General features: G+C 50.3%; 1 protein-coding gene across 1 annotated transcript; it reads right to left on the reverse strand.

Moving 5' to 3' along the window:
* Nucleotides 1–13,999: 13,999 nt before the first annotated feature.
* Nucleotides 14,000–18,211, reverse strand: LOC119463804 (uncharacterized). Its single transcript, XM_037724628.2, has 4 exons — nucleotides 16,923–18,211; nucleotides 14,908–15,076; nucleotides 14,647–14,732; nucleotides 14,000–14,453 (listed from the first exon to the last, which is right to left on the reverse strand). The coding sequence occupies exons 1-4, from the start codon at nucleotides 17,134–17,136 to the stop codon at nucleotides 14,107–14,109; spliced, it is 816 nt and encodes a 271-aa protein (XP_037580556.1). The 5' UTR covers nucleotides 17,137–18,211; the 3' UTR covers nucleotides 14,000–14,106.
* Nucleotides 18,212–18,583: the final 372 nt, after the last annotated feature.

Consider the following 18,583-nt stretch of genomic DNA (forward strand, 5'->3'; position numbering starts at 1 on the left):
CTGAAAGTTTATTTATGAAGGCCATTGTGAATAATCCGCCTTATTCTTATCCGGTCCTTTACACGACATATATATTGATAGCAGCGTGTAAAGCATACGGCAGATATAACCGGTGGCTCATCAGAATAAGAGGACGCGGGCACGAAGGGAATGGTATAATGGCGATCGAACGTGGCTGACGAGAACGCGGGATTAGACGAGACGGGCGAGATTGGTGGATTCGCAGCCGGTCGCGTTTGCTCGGTTTCACGCGGGTGGACAGGAGTAATTGGGCAGCTTCGGAATAAGGCGGGGCTTGTCGTATACGGGAGACCTAGCATATGTGATGAGCTTAGGCCCTCTCCGGAGAGCGAGCTTTGTAGTCCCGCTGATTCTATCGACGATTCTATCCCAACTCGACGCATAGAGTTCGGTACAGCCGATATTCTTCGTTATAGCCTCGTGTGTGCCTTGTCGCCTGACTTCTTGCTGTAGTGCGGACGCCCTCGCGAGCGAAGGTACTCGTCCTCGAATGCTCGCGCAGCACAGTCAGACGTAGACGCACGTAGTCGACGGAACAACGGCCTCCTTCGCTGCCATCTGGCGCCGTTCCCGATGGCCCGGTAAAAGACGCTCCGGCATTGAGGGGGCGGCCGCACGCCTTCTCTGTCTGGCCAGTACTATGCAACGTACCCTTGGTAGCGAGCGCTTCCCGTGCACGAATCAACTTTGCTAGGTTCTACAAAGCTATATGTTCGAAGGACGGCAGACTTGCGTTTGAAAACGGCAATTTTCTTCGTTCGGGCACGTTGAATTAAATTTGAACGATTCTCTACGCGGACAACCGTACAGCAGATAGTAGTAAGGTTCTTACACGCAGGGAGCGATCGCTATTTGGGCGCAGATTAAGAGCTTTCTTTTAAATAGACGGGTAGTGGCAATTTTGTCAACAACCTCTACAGGCATGTCTATGGTCTTCAATGATGGTATTGTCGATAATATATAGACTGAACAGTCGAACGCCTTATGTGTGCTGGCCAGGCGGTGAAGTTCGTCAGTATGCTGGGTCATGTGTCAAATTTGTCGTTGAAAACTGTGTGGTCGTCGCTTTTCGTGTCGCATTGCTCTGGAGTACCATATTTCCCCATCACCGTCGTTTTCCCACCCGCCACGGTGGCAGTGACACGCTGTCGTTGGGTCGATTCCCTGTCGCATTCCGACGCGGACTGAGTGGGCAAACGCTCTTTCGTTTAATGAGATCTTCTTGCCCGCTGAGGCAAGGTTAGGAATACGAAGTAGAACCCTGATGCCTCATTCACGACCAAACTGTCCGAAATAATCCTCAGGTGGTGCCAGAGTGGTTAAGTGTTTGTCCAGTGTATGCTAATGATCGGCAGGTGTGGTCCTGTGCTTACTGACGTGGTTCTGCGCTGGACCAACGCTGGCCCACGCTCGGTTGACACTGGACAATAGCGGCGGCACATTCCCCCCGCTTTAGTGCTACTTTGGACAGTGCGGGAGGCACCTCAGAGGCCAATATCTGGCCAGTGTGGTTCTGTGGTCAGCCCAAGGTAGCCCGTGTAGTTCGTTGGTCTGACCAACGTAGCCCGTGTAGTTCTGGGTTCTCACCAATGTAGCCACATAACTGACCTACATTATCCCGAAGCTTGAATGTCTGTGACGATACACGGTGATCGATCTGTAGATCAGTCAACCAATGAATCAATCAACCTTTCGTTTTCCCTTTCTTAATTCCACTGACAGTTGACACCGTCCCTGTTGTGCCCGACATTAGCGAGCGCACTTAAAAATGAAACCACGCGAGCGACGGCTGAGGTCAGTTTACGGAGGGGATCTTAACGTTCTGACGCCATGACGGAAATAAAATTGTACGGGAGAGCAAATCAGGCTCGGGTACGCCACGTCAGACGAAATCGGCTTAGGAAACGGCCTTTGTTTTCTCCCGACATTCCCTGCTGTTTCACACGCGTTCAGGAAGTGGCGTTGTGTTCACAGACCTTGCACGGCGGGGAAGTTGCTAGGGAGACCTAACCACAACACGCTTCCGCGCTTGAAAAATGAAAAATTAGAAGAAAAAAATGCGCAAGCGCGGAAAGCGTGAAACTGTCGTGCTGTTTCGACGCGGCGTAGCCGCTCGGGAATGCGCGCTTCCCCGCCGTCTTCGGCTCCGCGCCGTGTCAGCTCCTGCCCCGCTGCACGCTTTTTCGTGAGACCGAACTTCGGGAGAAGGATGTCGTTGCCAAACGGCCGCCCACCGTCGCTCCCGCTCGCTGCAGGAGTTCGTTGTCGTAGCTGACACGCTTCGCTTTCTCTTAGTTCATCCGTATAGCCTCACTTTTACTTCCTCCCCGTTTAATTTTTTTTTGTTTTTTGTTCTCCTCCTTCGTTTTTTTCGTTCGCGATGCGTGTTTTCTTTCTTTCTGTTTTTTTTTTCTTTCGGAGATGAAGGACCCCCCTTTCACTACCTGTTGAACTCCGTGACAGACTTGGCGGCGAAGGCTTGTAGCGAGCGAAGACGCAAGACATGCGCAGTCGGCGTGCATGCCCGCACTAATTGTCGTTTGATGACTCCGTCACAATAGCAACGAGGTTGCCTCGGAATTCTTCGCTGCGTCGTCTGGCTTTTCTCCCCCACTGGCTCGGGTTTGGATTTTATTTAGGGGCAGGCTGTTCCAAAGCCCGAGGACGCAACTTCGTCGTCTACAACATGGGTGAGTTAAACGCGCGCCGTGCAGCCTCCTATAGTGGCTGCAGTGTTTTGCTTCTGAACAAAGGTCGCGGGGTGGTTTCGATTTCCAGCCACTGCGCGCTCGGCATGATTGGAGGCGGACCGAAAACCTCGACGCTTTTGTACCGAGACTCGGCGGCTCGCTTAAAGAACCGCAGGCGATCGGAATCATTTGTAGATTCATCCGTCATTCAACCGGATAACCGTTCAACCTCCGCTATGCAGTATATCATGTAGTTATGCTGTGCTGCTTTCGGAGACAAACCGTATCAACTTTGGGGGATTGGACCGAAAAGGTTCGGTATCAACGCGCAAACACGGTCGGCTCGTCTTGTGTGTGGTGACGTCACGAGTCGACATTTGTGTGTGTGTGTGTGTGTGTGTGTGTGTGTGTGACGATTAACTGGCCGGTAATAATCTTCCTTTATGCGTTGGCAGCCGATATATGACCACTTGACGTTTTTCGCAGAACATAGCAGCTGTGTGACGACCGTTCTCGAATCGCGGTTCGACTAGCGAGCCGCGTAATGCCTGGGCGTTGCATGTGGGTCATACAGGTCGCCTCGCTGTACAACCGGCATTCCTTGTTCTTTTACCCGTTGCCGAAATGTTTTCTTTTTTTTTTTTTTCGGAATGCTCGAACAGGTCGTTCCGCTTGAGACGGATCTCTCTGCTGCGTTCCTCGAGATTGCTCATCTGTAAGTTTGTCGCAAGCGCAGGCGCTCGTTTGCTTAGCAACGGCAAAGTTTTCTGTAAAGTACTGACATTCGAGCTTTGCAACCGGAGAGTCCTTCTGTCTCGAAGAAAAGGAAACCTCCGGTCATGTGTGCGTCTCAGAAAAAGGGCATTGTCGGTTGTGTGAACGGGTGTGGCTGATGCATTGCAACTTTTTCAGACGCATGTCAAAGGAAGACTTGTTTCTATTTTATTCGCCGTCCAACCGAATCGATTGTTTCCATGGATGTTGTTTGCCAAGCTGAGCAGCCTTCTTGTCGCGCATTAATGTCGATAAAGTCAAGCGGTGATGGATCGCGCATTATGCTGCGGGTTTGAATGGAGTACAAGAAATTGAAATTTGCGCATTGCCATGGCAGCAAACAGAAAAAAGTCAAACGAGCTCGCAAGCTGTTCTTTTGTGTATGTCATTGCGCTTTAGTATAAATGGTGCTATTGTCAAGCATCTTGCCCCTGTCTTTACTAAAGTCGCGCTGTAATGTGCTGCATCGACTGAATATGCAATAGCGATACATTTAGTTAAGTTTAGTTGATTGATAGGAAAACGGTTAAATTAAATGATTTGATTGTTGTTAATGCTATGATTGTGGCAACGTGCGAATTGTGTTTAAAAGCGAGTTGCTGTATTTTCATAACAGTAAATTAGAGCGACCGCACAATTGCGTGAAACTGGGGCCCCGAGACGGTGACGCAAGTGATCACGTGGTTTCATACACACATTCTTGTTAGTTTGCGGCATTAGGTGCAGATGTGTTGCTTATCCAACTCGCTAGGATTAACCATTATGAAGGCAGGTTTAACAGGCCAGTATGTCTGGGAACCTTCACCACTGAATCCACACGAAGTAAGTTTCACAAAGTTTGCCGAGCAACTGTACTGTACTGCATGAACGAAAGAGTATGAAACTGGCAACAGTCAAAGCGATGCGTGCGTCTAACAAAGGCATGTCAAACGGCACACCTCCTGTGCGCCGGATTGCGTACATACAGCGTTCGTGTGCGTGCCAGGTACAACCGTAGACGAGTGAAACGTAAAGAAGTTAGGACTAACGTGGCGGACGTCGCCGACGACGAATAAGGAGATGCTTATAAAGAGAGGTCGAGAGATGCTCTCAGGGGTGTCGAGATGCGTAGAAATAGCGCAGAAGTCAATAGATGTGTACAGAGATGCGCGCACGGTATACAGTGATGCATACGGGACAGGTGCGCGCTTACAGGCCAGATATGCTACGTAGCCCCGTCTTTCGCCGATTTCCCGTCGTTTGCGCAGTTAGACTTGTAGAACGTAAGCCTCGAGACTTTTTTTTTTTTTTTTTTGGCTGCGAGTGTTTCTCGGATTACATCTTTTTTCTTCTTTCGACTTTTTCTTCGCGGAAAATTCAGGACGGCAGGTGTGAAGGTGAGTATGTGTCGACGCGCTTCACTGCACCGGCGTTCGTCGACGCCTTGTTCGATTCGTACCGCTGGTTTCGACACACGAGGAAGAGCTAGGAGTCCAGACGGCTCGGGCTGTCGGTGGCCTCTCCAGTGTCGACATCGGCATCCGAGCAGAGGGCGCTATCCTACACACATTCTTGGTATTTCTTTTTTTCCTTCCCTACCTCTACGTGCGGAGGGAATAAAAGACACCCCGGAGAATTGCCGAGCTGCGGCGATCAAGGATTTACAGGTGTACAAGAAGTGTTACGTTTTCGCTGTACTATTGCGAAATTACGCTTCTGCGGTAGAAAAATCACTTGCCCTTACTGCGAAAGGAGGGCTTGGTAATTAAGAGCAAGCTCACAAACTAAAGACGAGTGGCTATGGTGTTCGGCTGCTGAGTACGAGGTCGCGGGATCGAATCCCGGCCGCGGCGGCCGCATTCCGATGGGGGCGAAATGCGAAAGCACCCGTGTACATTTAGGTGCACGTTAAAGAACCCCAGGTGGCCCAAATCTATCGGAGTCCCCCACTACGGCGTGCCTCATAATCAGATCGTGGTTTTGGCACGTAAAACCCCATAATTTAATTAATTTAAAGACGAGTGGCGGACATTGCCCTGTATAGTTCCTGCACTAGGTCGAGGTGACGTCATGGACTTTGACGTCTAATCAGGGTTGAGCTCAATATTTATCAATGAGAAAAAAAAAGGGGGGGGGGGGGGTCTGCATTGCATTCTAACTGACCATAGCAAACTTGGAAAGCTTGTCCGAGGCTAAAATGGCCTTAATTCGCTGTTTCGGGGTTTAATTAAAGGAATTGAAGCTTGGCGTTCACTTTGTTCGGCAGTAATCAGCTTTTTCAAGTCATGATGAAAAAAATCTATATTTTAAATACCGGAATTAACTGAGGCAAGATTTCGGAAATACCGTATTTTGCGAATGTACAGGACCTTCTTCGCTGATCCATAGTTCGCTTCGCGGCTGTAATTCGTCGATAGTGGAGGTTTTGTGGGACCAAAAGAACGTAAGAACACCCAGAAATGTACGTGAATTTGGTTCATTTTTTGTACGTAAACGGGCGCTGACATTTTTACTCGGAGAAAATTAAACGATCATCACACTGCTCGCCCCTCATCTGTATTGAGGGCAACGCGGGAGATCCTCGGAAAGTGTCACGCGTGATGACATGTCGATTTTCCAACTATCCCAGCTGTCCGCCTTAAGTACCACGGTGTCATGCGATCACGCTACGAAATTCTCTGCTGTAAAAATCGTATTTCGAAACGCTTTCAATGCGATTTCAAACGTGGAGCTGTCATCCGTCATTGGTGACAGCTCCGCGGTGGCATCACGCAAATGGAACGCAGTTGTACACGTAGGCTATCACCATGCGTCACGTCTGCCCTCGCTTACCGATGCGTCCTTTTGGAACCTCGCGGCTTGGAGCGTGTCGCAATATGACCCCTTTCCAGTGCATTGGCGTTATCGATGCGCCCCTAAAAAATTGCTCAACAAACAACTAAAGAAATGGTGATGCGTCACGGAGCATGCGCAACAAATTACGTCATGCGCTTACAGATACGAACCTTGACGGACATCCGATGCTTATTCCTGCTCGTTTTTTATGATCTCTCGCGAGCCGCTTGTCACGCTGTACCATAAGGAACTGCTGCTATAGCCAGGGATGAACCATTACGCAATTTTTCATCCAACTAGGGAACGGTCCTGTAGTCGATGTTGGCGGGTCTGCTCATAACCTGCCAGCTTAACTCTTATTTCTGAAGGCCATTTTTACGATCACGTGATTGAATGGTCATGTAAGTTACTTGGTGGGGAGAGAAAGGGTCGGCTTTTGCCCGTTTGCAGCTTAAATTATGCAATTGAGGCCCATAGGTGTTCATCGGAGGGAAAACTCTGCATGTATGGGAGGGAAAATATATATTTCAGCGTTTTGAGTCGACGATGAAGACCGTCTTGTCGTTGCCAGCTTTTAGTCTGTTAGCGCTGTTGGTAAAGCAATTACCTATAACAGGTGGCAGTATCCGGTCAATGTAAAAAGCTTCGTGCACATCTGAACTCGAAATTTAACACGCATTTAGAATTGCACATTGATTGAAATTTTCTTCGCTTCATTGTCTTTTGGCTTCATAATTGTTACTAAAGCAGTTGTCATTGTCTGTTGACGTCATACAGTTCTTTCTCTGTCGGACCCGGTTGCCTAATTAACCTATCCAAAGTTGCTAACCACATTCTTTTCAACCTCGATAGCTCCGGTAGACGTTTCAACCTCGAAGGCCGCTACCGCCTGATACGTGCAAGCCAACACACATATACCGACGGAGTCGGGTAACGCATACCTTCCTGGATAGCTTTCACAACGTTTCTATATATTTAGAAGACTTAACCAGTGGCGAAAGAGAAAATTCCCGGCATACGGAATGCATGTCTACCGCCGTCCTCTATACAACCAGGAAACCTCCTCGCTATATAGTTTACGTACGCCTCAACTGTTCCGTATTGTGGCGCAAGCTTCTGTTACATGTCAGCAGCCAAGCGTGCGAAGACCCAACGTAGCATGGCGCGCACGGCAGTCGGCGCGCGTTTCAGTGTCTGCAGTGCATTTCGTCTCGCACGATGCCAGCTTTTATCCAAGTCTCGTCGTACGCATATTTGAGTCTCGTCACACGCCCGTGCCGCTCTCTGCAGCAACAAAGCGCATTACATGTCATGGCACGCTGCGAGGCGACACCAGAATGGCGGCCAGCCCCACTCTCTCTCAACCACATTATACGCATAGATTCCGCTCAGTATAACGTACCGTACTTACGCGTGTAAGCCCCGCACGTTTTCTTTCATGATTTTTTTTTTTTTTTGCCGGTTGCGGGCCTCACACGAGGCTGGCTTATATGGCTACTCACCGAAGCCTCGAACTGCACTGAGGCTGCTACACAAATAAGTGGCAACCACGGGCAGCCAACAATGGCCTCCAAGATCGGGCGGCGCGGGCTGAACCAGCCCGCCGGCCGATCTGGGAGGCTATAAATTGAACACATTCGCAGTCGGGGACGGAATTTTCGGACACGGACTAGTGCCATGCTGTATAGCGGCTTGCGGGAATTAACCAGCATGCGAGGGACGTGTGCGACGCTTAGTAAAGCTTTCTTTTACTCCAAATTGTCGCATTCCAAAGTGGGGGTGCACCATGGCGGGCCTTATACACGAGTAAATGCGGTAACTGGAAAAAAAAAATGTTCCGCTTACTATGTGAAACTGATGCGGACACGAATACATTTGAGCGTCGATCGACTCTTCCTTCGGTCGAGCTTCTTTTTACTGTTAACTGTATATAACTTAATATCGTTCCGAACAAGTCTCACTAAGTTAGTGGAACATCTTAGCCTCAATCCACATAGGCACCACGAACTAAGTGAAACGTAATTGCAAAAATGTTCCGCAGCTTCAGCGGAACTTACGTGGAACACGATGGATTGAGCGTGTTGAAAGCCACTCTTACGGTACGAGAAGCGGCCTGGTATAAGCCGGTAAAGACGCGGAAACGAGGGACAAACGCGTGCGACGCCTTGCCTTCAAGATCCTGCGCCAGCTCGGCGTGACGTAAATTTTACGCCGTCCGCTGGTGGCCGAGTTATTTTTTTTTATTATTTTTTTTTTGTGAACGTCCAGTAGTGCGCATGTTTTAGAACTCTTTCGAGCGATCAGCGTTTCGTGCGCACATCCTGACAGTGGGAGCTGGACTTCTTGATCTTTAATGTTTAAAGAGACGGGGCGGAGCAGGCTGGGCCGCTGGCTTTCGTAACTATCTCACGTGTCGGTGGACGCCAGGGCTCGCATTCACAAGAAGCTCTTACGACAGAATCATTCGTTAAGAGAAAATTGCAACTAGCCCTGATGCTCGACATAATCAGCGAAAAGGCCAGCCGGCCAATGGCGTAAAACACACGCACACGCACGCACACGCACACGCACGCACACGCACGCACACGCACACGCACGCACACGCACGCACACGCACACGCACGCACACGCACACACACGCACACACACGCACACACACGCACACACGCGCACACACGCGCACACACGCGTACACGCACGCACACGTACACACACACACACGTACACACACACGTACACACACACGTACACACACGTACACACGTACACACACACACACATACACACACACACACACTACATACACACATACATACACACACATACATACACACACACACACGTACACACACGTACATACACATACATACGTACACACACATACGTACACACACGTACACACACATACATACACACACAACACACAACACACACACACACACACACACACACACATATATATATATATATATATATATATATAAAGCTTTGTGAATTCGGCCCCTGTACTGTTCCGCATCCAAGGAGAGGAGGAAAGGGGCAGCGTGAAGGACGGCGGGTTAGGGCGAGGAAGACGACTACACTCAGCAAAATAGTCAGTATGGTTAATATTAGAATACTAAGGAAGCTAGCTGGCACGAAAATGTAAGCTTATATATACAGAATTGCGTAAATATATGGAAACTCGTGGATAGCAGCGCGTGTCCCGCTGTTTTGCCACTGGGCTCCCCACGTTTTTTTGCCGCAGCCCGGAGAGTAATCGCTTCGCTTCGTCCCTGACCGGGGAGCTCCATTAGCCTTGAACTCGCCCTTGCGCTCGCGAGTTGCGTGTCTGCGCCGGTCTTATTTCGGGGTACAGCGATCGTGGCTGCATGCATCTTCCTGCGTTCGTGGAGCGCTGAATGAGCCGCCGGCAACTTTCGCGTCGGGCTTGGTGACAACTCGGGGCTCTGAATCAAGTTGTCCGTTCGAGCGTCAACTCGACGTCTGACTCGACCCGCTCGCATCGAGTTAATGCAAGCGAAGCTTTTGTTGGCTCAGTTGGTGTTCCCCGAAGGACTCATTGGCCGCTAAAAGCACGAATACACAGTAAGGAACGTAGACGACGTGGCCGGTAACTTCCAACTATAGTTCGTTCTGTGTTCGTTGTGGTCGGTTCGTCGTTCTAGCTGGCTTGGTTGTGAGAACAGGGGTTCTATTCCAAGCCGGTACGGCTGCTTTCCGATGTGGAATGCAAAAGCGTTCATGGGTGCACGTTAATGAACGACGGGCGGACAGAATTAATCCTCAGCTCTTCGCTAGCGTCCCTTATAGCTTCGTAAAACATCTTGTGGAGCCCGTGCTTGTTGGCATTCTTCGATTTCAGCCTATTTTCGGCGGCCGAGATGCTCCACCGGTACACGTTTTTCGCGCGTAACCACTGTGTGTTTGTGTGTGTGTGGTGCGACTAAGACGCTTACGTTTGTTACACCGTGGGTTAGGAACAGGTTTGCACACCTTACTATATACGAAGGGGACGATGTACAGCAACGAACAAAACTCCCCGAGGCAAAACTCTTCCAAATACCTTCCTTACCCTCGCTTCGCTCGCTCTCCCACTCTTCGTCCATTAGTCTCGCGCGCTTTTCGCACGTGTTATCGTTTTTTCTACGCACCTTTTGTTGTTGGCAGCCCCTCTGCTGCCAACGGCGCCTGGCATCGCATCGCCGACAACCCGGCGAATGGCTTCGCGACGAACCCTGCCTTGGCTTTGTTCGTTTTTTTCTCCGCCACGGTCGGTCAGGGCAGGGGTTCGTGCGGCGGCGCCGGTGTCCGCTCCCTTGCTTCCTTCGTTACTTGGGAAGTCGCGGAGCCGTTTCTTATTAACGCCTTGCTCGCCGCGTGCGTCTGTAAAGCAGGCGAGATGAGGCGGACCGTGAAAGCGAGTTGGACATCGGCGTACACGCGGTTTTGTGGACGGTCAGTCTAAGCTGCTGCAAAAAAAAAAAAAAAAAAAAAAATACCAAGCGCCGATGGGGTCGTGGGAGGATTTGGGCAGAGAAGGGGTGAGTCGTGCCGAGGACAAACTCGTGGCGCTATTACCGGCTTCTACGTACACTCCGAAGCCGTGGTAATTACTTCCTGTTAGCGATGGTTCTCCGGGAGAGTCGCCGGAGGAGCTTGGACAGGGAGACGCGTTTTGAAGGCGGGTGGGTGGTAGCGACGCCAGTGTGGACGGCACGGCGGGAGCCGTCTCACGGATGCTGTTTAGTTCTGAGCGCAGACAAAAACGAAAAAAAAAAAAAAACTGGCACGCAGAACAGAGAAGGTGAACACAGGTGTTCGTGTGTGTGTTCGCGTCTTTAGCTAGGGCACGTTATCCATATTATCGATCCGCTGTCATTGTATAAATAACACGCGCGGTCAAATAAAACTTTTAGTTGAAAGTTAGCGCTGTGTATGTGTGTCTTCTTATTCTTAGGTCCCTGTCGCGTTGCGCTGCTCCATGCCTATCGTGTCTTTAGCCTTCATTTCCTAAATTAATCGTGCTTGGCAAATTAAATGTTCTCGGCAGCAAACTTCCTGGTGGTGCTCGATTCCTGAGCTGCACAAATCCACGTGTAGTGAGAATAGAGAAAGACGCGCTATTTCTGCGCTTACCTGCAAACCCTTACCTGCAAAGAGTGCGGCTCAGCACCAATCCTGGATGCATTGCTTTGCGCGCCCGCATCTTCTCGCGAACTCTTTCTTGTGCACACTTCAGACAGTCTCTGCGTTGCTCTTAGTATACTAGGCCTCTGGTTAGAGTTCCCACAGCCGCGGCCTTGCGTATCCTGACGGCCACACTCTGTTCTTCCGCGAGCAGTGAACTTCCAGTTGTAACTACCTACGGCGTGCTCGATATATACCTTTATAGTCGCAACGCGAACTGCGAAGTTTCTTGGGTACTTGTACGAGTTTCTCGCTCGTATGTTTGACATTTCGTGTCCAATTTCGCCAACGGGGCCTGCCCTCTGACTTCGTACGTTGCCTATCATCTTGACAGCAGAATGCGGTTCGCGTCTGGTCCAGTTGGTGGCAGATCGCAGGTCCGCCTGCGGAAACGTTGGTGAAGTTGTACTCCGAACGCTTGTGTTCGACTGCCTGTTTCACCAGGTTCACGAGGTACCGACGGTACCAACGGAACCGACGCCAACTGATCGGTATTGCAGAGTTTCAGCGCTGCCGTGTTAGCGCATGGGCTTACGCTACGGGATTACCGTTCCGTGTTACCGTACCGCGATGAGCTGAAAACGTTTGAGATGGATGCTTTTGTTCGATGCGTACGCTATTAAGGCGCGCCCTCGTGGAGTGGACTTTCTCGACGAAGTTCGCGCGTCAGAAAATCTAGCCCGACGCGTCGGCGTATCTTTGCTGCAGCGGCGAAACACCGCCTGCCAGCGCTCGACAATGCCATCTTCGATCTCTTTCCTTTGAACCATTACCGGCCCCTCCCGGCACTTCGCGTGGATGCAGAATTCTTGACTTTTCCTCGCAATTAGGCTTCAGCCTCCTGGCAGTTTCAATTGTTCGTCTGCATGTTATCTTCGGCGGTGTCCTCTTTTCTTTAGACGCCGATAGCCGTACATGCAAGCTGCCACGCAGAAGTCGGTAATTTGTAAAGTCTGCTTCGTTGTTGCTGTCGCTTTTAACACGTGTCGTCGTTTACCCACGAAGGAGGGGATTGGTTGCTTTATCTGGCGTACGTGTTTTTCTTTTTTTTTGTCTACTTTTGTACGTTTGCTTTTTCTTCTCGTTCGTGTACGCCGCCTTCAAGAGGTCCATATAGTCGCTCATTGCCACGCGCTTATCTCCTTGCATGCGAGTTGCAGGAAAACGGTTAAGACGCGCGTCCGTTCGCATGACGACAAACGAACTTGCAATGGAACTCGTCCGGCGGCTTCTCGTACTGAAATTGCTGCTCTTGAAGAAGGAAAAAAGCCAGCAAGAAAGAAAAGGTTTCGGGTAAATCCAGTATGGCTGCAACGAAAGTCGAAATGACTTTTGTTGGCTTTCGAACGGCACCCAAGCACTCCAACTGTTTGGGTGCCGTTGATGGCAAGCGCGTTAAAATAATGGCACCAGCCCAACTCTGGAAGCAACTGCTTCAATTACAAGATATATGGAGTCCACTGAAAATCTGTAACACTCCAAGCGGCCGTTTCAGAACTGCATATCTTCGCCTGCATATCTTCGCCTGCATATCTTCGCCTGCATATCTTCGCCTGCATATATTCGCCTGCATATCTTCGCCTGCATAAAGACAAAATTGTGACTTTCATGCATTAGTTTCGGAATTGTTTCAGGGAACGTTCTCCATTGTTCTCATGGCTGTTGTGGATCCGAATGATAAGTTCAGTGATCGACGTGGGGGAGCCAGGTCGCTACATTGAGAGCAGCGTCTTAAGGCTTCGACGTATCGAAGGCAACTTACAAATGAGGCCTTGCCTTTTCCGAACTCTGCAAGACGGCCGAATAGCAATAAAGTGATGCCGTATATACGTATTTGTTGGAGATGCAGCGTTTCAACTCCGTAATGATTTTGTGTGCTCTTCCTGGAAAGTGCGTGTGTTCCAGCCACCGGGTGTTCAACTATAGACTGAGCAGGGCAAGTTAGTAGGAGACTGATTGGCGAGGGCTCTTCATTTTTGGTTTTGTTACAGGCGCATCGTTGAGGACGCCTTTGGAATACTGGCACGACTGTAGATAGTCTTGCTGAATCGCATCAACCTGCTGCCAAAATTAGTTTGTTGTGCTGGCTTGATGTGCCCTGCACAACTTTTTATGTGCAAGGAAAGAGTCATGGTGCGTACCAAGTGTGTTTGCAGATAGCGATGATGATCATGTTAATTCTACGCCTGAGTTGTGAAGCGACAACGCTCAGAATGGTGGCCTCTTTGACGTGGAGGCTACGTCACCGAAGAATCATAGCAATATAGTGCGGCTGAAACACTGAATATTTTTGTGGAATACTTTATGAATTAAGGAACTGCACCATTGTTAACTCATTGCACGTTGTGTTTGAGGCTCTGTGGCCAGAACTGGCCGTTGCGCCATTAAAACCCTGACAGTTGGCTCATGCCGGTGTCGAAGCACCGACAAACATGTAACATGCCTGTATGCATGTTGGTGCACTGTTCAGCAGTATGCGAAGGAAGAATTATTTATTTGGCGATAGTTTCTCGTATTTCAGGAAAGGTCCATTATAATAAGGACACCAAATTGTGGCTAATGAAGGAACATGTTTTAAACGTATGCGAGAATTTTTTTTTTTTTACGTAAACATACTTTATTCATCATTGCATTCGGATCTTTTGAAAACTTCAAGCACCTGAATTTCGAGTGACGTCCTCTTGTCTTTCGGACACGACCTTAATTTGTGGGCCACTATCTGGCCGAAAAGGGCTGCCTCATCTTCATCTTTCTTTAGCAACTGATCCACTGCATCTATAGCGCGGTCTATCTTGCTCTTCTTTTCTGATGACCTTTTCTGAGCGTTTCGCGGCCCCCGTTTTTCGATGAGTGTGGGCTCGGTAAGTTCTTGCTTGAGTACAGGCTCTGCGCTTGATGTACTGGCGCTGGAAGGGCTGCTCATTGCGTCTGCGTCGTGTAAGGGTAATTCCTCGTCGTTGAAATCTGTAAATAAAAAGTAAGTTTCATGAAGCAGCAGCTGCGGTAAATGTTATCGCATTTTCTTGGGAAATTTTTAAGTGTGAGAAAACCTATCACAGGGGGTGAAAAGTGTGTGGCTAGAGAAGTCCCATTTTGAAAAAAAAAAAGTTGTAACGTCCTGAATGATATTCACACTAAAAAAATTGAAGCTTCTTACCACCTTCGTTGCCGTACATACTCATCGGGAATCCCTCCGCACTTTCTCCGTCTGTAGCCGTCCCCTCGGTGGCGTTGCTGGCAGTACTGAAAAGCATAATTTTCAATATACAATTGTCAACGTATAGTCACGTGACCCCCACTTTTCGACAATATTATAAATAACCAGTTTTTTTTTTAAACACAAGCAGGAAAAAAAATTTGCTATCCATAAAACAAATATAGTCCTCTTTCAAACAGTAAGTATGCGAAAATGACTTGCTTGCTAATGTCCACTTGATCTTTCAGAAATATTAACAGCTTAAAATATGGCCAGCGGGTGCTTTTTTCGACGTCTCCACCGGATCCGCGGGTTGCGCCAGTCTTCCATGCCCGGTGTTTTTTAATGAAAGTGTCCCGCAAGCTTTTCCAGCGCGTTTGGACACTGCAACCTAAAAAGTAAGAGGACACCGTCAAAATAAAACGTGAGCATGAACGCGTCACAACATGAGTACGTCTTGATAGTCATCTCTCAACTAACGACAGTGACTATTCCAAGCACATCTGCGCGCTGTCAAGCTGCTCTCAAATAGCTGTCACTGTACATCGCCTTCTGCTGTTGCTTGTGCGCAAAAGCAGGCGGGACAGTGACTGCGGCTGCATCGCTTTCCTTTCGGCGTTCTCTATTCCTGCGCTTGATCTGGTGGTCAAGCGCAGACGCCGGTAGCGTACAAGAACGCGCAGCAAGTGCCATCCGCGTATGGGTGTCCGCAGCGGCACTTCTGTGCCGTGACGCCTATAAAAACCGTGCCCTGTACAACGTGAGCTGACGAGTCAGCAGCACTAAACATGGTGGTAAATTTACCGTGCCCACTTTTCGCTACTACTAACTACTGCCACTGTAAAAGCATTGCGCTACTAGTTTTTTTTTTTTCTTTTTAATGCGACAGTGTCAATTCATTGAGCTAAACGGCCGGCGTCTGTCGTCTGGACAAGCGAAAAACGGTATCTAAATTGCCATTGGTTGCGACGCCACGTCACGATAAGGCCTCAACGGAGCTCATTCCAGCGACGCAGGCGGCGCCACGCGGCCCTCTTCCGAAGCAGTCACCCGGTGATAGAAATCTGCGACTCAGTTCGGCGGTTCGGTCTCGCGGTAGTCATGGACGTGCCGAAGATGAAAAAAGCGAATAGTAATTGCATTTTCAGCCAATGGTGCAGTGTGCTGCAGTTCTCAAACCGTGCCGTAGCGTGCCCTTGATTGCAATCGTCTGAAGGCAGAGCGATTTGACGCTGACCTTGGTGTCTGTAAGGGACTTTATGCCGCAGCATATGATGTGATCGGCGCTGAAAGCAGCTTCGCCTTCATTCACACACCTTTGCGTATCTTTAGCGAGATAAAGCATGGTCTGCAGCGAAACTAGAGCCTGACATTGCTTTGCTGCTCGAGATGCGCACGCTTGCGAGACTGCCTTATCACCGTCTCGGCAGCCATTTTCACCTTCCGTCGCGCCGCCTATAGTCGCTGGAATGACCGAGCCAGGTGTTCGGTGAGGGGAGAGGGCTTCGACGAGACGCCACATCACCCTCGCTGTCGGAAGCTTGGTTTATCCGAGCGTTTCGTGTCCGCGCAAGCTTTCGCCTGCGTTCTAACTGCGCCTCGGTAAGGCCAAATCAAAACGCGCCAAATCACCGCGGCTTACGCGGGAGCGTCTCCATTAGATCCTATGGCAGTCGGCCAACGTATCATGACGTCACGGATTCAAATACACCGGTCTTGTGCTATCTATAGGAGGCGTTGGCCAAGCCTCTCAACGCGCTCGCTTGCCCGCGAGGACGGTGTTATTAGACTGCGCGCGCGTAGTCACACACACACACACACACACACACACACACACACACACACACACACACACACACACACACACACACACACACACACACACACACACACACACACACACACACACACACACACACACACACACACACACACACACACACACACACACACACACACACACACACACACACACACACACACACACACACACACACACACACACACACACACACACACACACACACACACACACACACACTATTACGGACCGTTCAGCGGCGTTGAATTTGACATTAATGCTGTCGCATATTGTTCGTGTGTACTTTTCTGCACGTTGGTTGACGGCCGCGCTTGCGTAATCCTCCGAACGGACGGCTTAGCACAGCTGGTGCTCAGCTGCGCACGACAAGACGAACGCACGAGCACTGCAAGTCAGTCGGCAAAGTTTCACTTACCGGCCGGGTCACGTCCACAGTCCGCGAGCACCTCTTTCCATGCCGTCATCTTCTTCCGCGGATCTTTGTAATCCGACCGACAACAGTCCCACAACACTGGTCGCTTGTGCACGGCTGTAATTAACCGGTCGTTGTATTCAAGGCGTGCTGCTTTCGCCGACTGCTTCTTTGGCCGTTGTACATGCTTGCTTTGCAGCTGTTCGGCGGCGTTCATTCCTAATAAAGTCTCTCGCGCAGATGGCACAAACGATGGAACGCGGCTAGCTGCGTGCGACGCTACGAGAAAAACAACACAGTACGCTAGTAGCAGGATTGACGGGAGTGTGGCTTAAGAGAGCCGGGGGGGGGGGGGGGGGGGAAGCGAGCCATTCCCGTCAGACAAGTCCGCCGGAAGTGGTGGCTTCTGATTGGCTCGCATACAACGCCGCGCGCTCGCCGCTTGCGAAGTTCGCCCGACGAAAATATCTGGCGAGACCGCGTGGTCGAGACACGACTGAGGAAGGAAAACGTGGGAGAGGCCCTGGCCAGCCCGGATGTGTTGGAGAGTGTGTAGCGGAAGTCGCGTGCTGCTCTTCGCAAAGGAGCGCCGGGACTGGTGTTCCAAACATTCTCGTTGCCATAGCAACCGCGCTCGTGAAGCTCACGCTGCTGCTCTCCGCCTCCGAAAAGTGAGATAAGATTTCTCGGTCCGGGTCTTTGGCTCGAAGCACATATCGTTCGCGAGGCAAGCGTAGTTTGAAGTGTGGTGTGTGTAAGCTTGAAAGTTTTGGTCTGTTTGTGAGCCAGCGACAGAGGCATTCAATTAATCACTGCTCGGTTGTTCGTCGTCTTCCTCGACGTGCCGCGGGAAAACGCAGGTGCGCGTCTGTTTAACTGTTGCAGACGTTTCGTAGGTTTTGTTCTGACGCGCGCTAGCGGCGCACACTTCCGGCGTGCTGATTGGAGACGCAAAGGGCGACGGCAAACCAACATGGCGGCACTTCCGGCTTCAATAACGTGACGTCAAGGCCTCCACTGTTTTCTTTAATTCCTCCATGGCCGAAACACATCGGCGGGCGTCGTCAACCTTTTCGACGCCGGGCGTCCGGTTTTCGCCTACGATACGAAGTTCGCCGTCTTGACGCCCGAAATTCGCTCCACGCGATGGCCGGCCTTCAACGTGATGGCGATGATCGTGTCTAATACGCATGCCTTACTGTAATAACAGCTACGTGCGGAGCGGGAAATCGTCGTTTTGGGTCAATACGACCCGGCACTGAGCGACCCGAGTTTGAACGGAGGACTCGTTCCACTGGTTGCGACTCCTCGCCGATGCCGCAACACTACTTTTTCACGCCTGGCTCGCCGCGAACGGCCGGTTCTCCTGCGCGTATTCCGGGAAAGGCAAAAGCCCGTTTCGCGTCCTGCCTCTACCGGGCGCGTCTCTATGTACATACACACGACGAGACGGCGCCTTCTCTCTCTGGGGCATTCGTCGCAGCGCATTCGCGACAGGACGCGACAACGAAGGGGAAAAAAAAAAAAAAAAATTGGCGACACGTCTTTGCCACGTTCCCTCTTCTTCGCCGCCCTTGCTGCATATACGACTCCGTGCTTGTTTTAGGTTTTGATTTCTTGTTATTTATTTTTTTCTCCTTTTGCTGGCGCGTTACCATCATTAC

The sequence above is a fragment of the Dermacentor silvarum genome, chromosome 9 (genome assembly GCF_013339745.2).
Source record: "Dermacentor silvarum isolate Dsil-2018 chromosome 9, BIME_Dsil_1.4, whole genome shotgun sequence".
NCBI lineage: Eukaryota > Metazoa > Arthropoda > Arachnida > Ixodida > Ixodidae > Dermacentor > Dermacentor silvarum.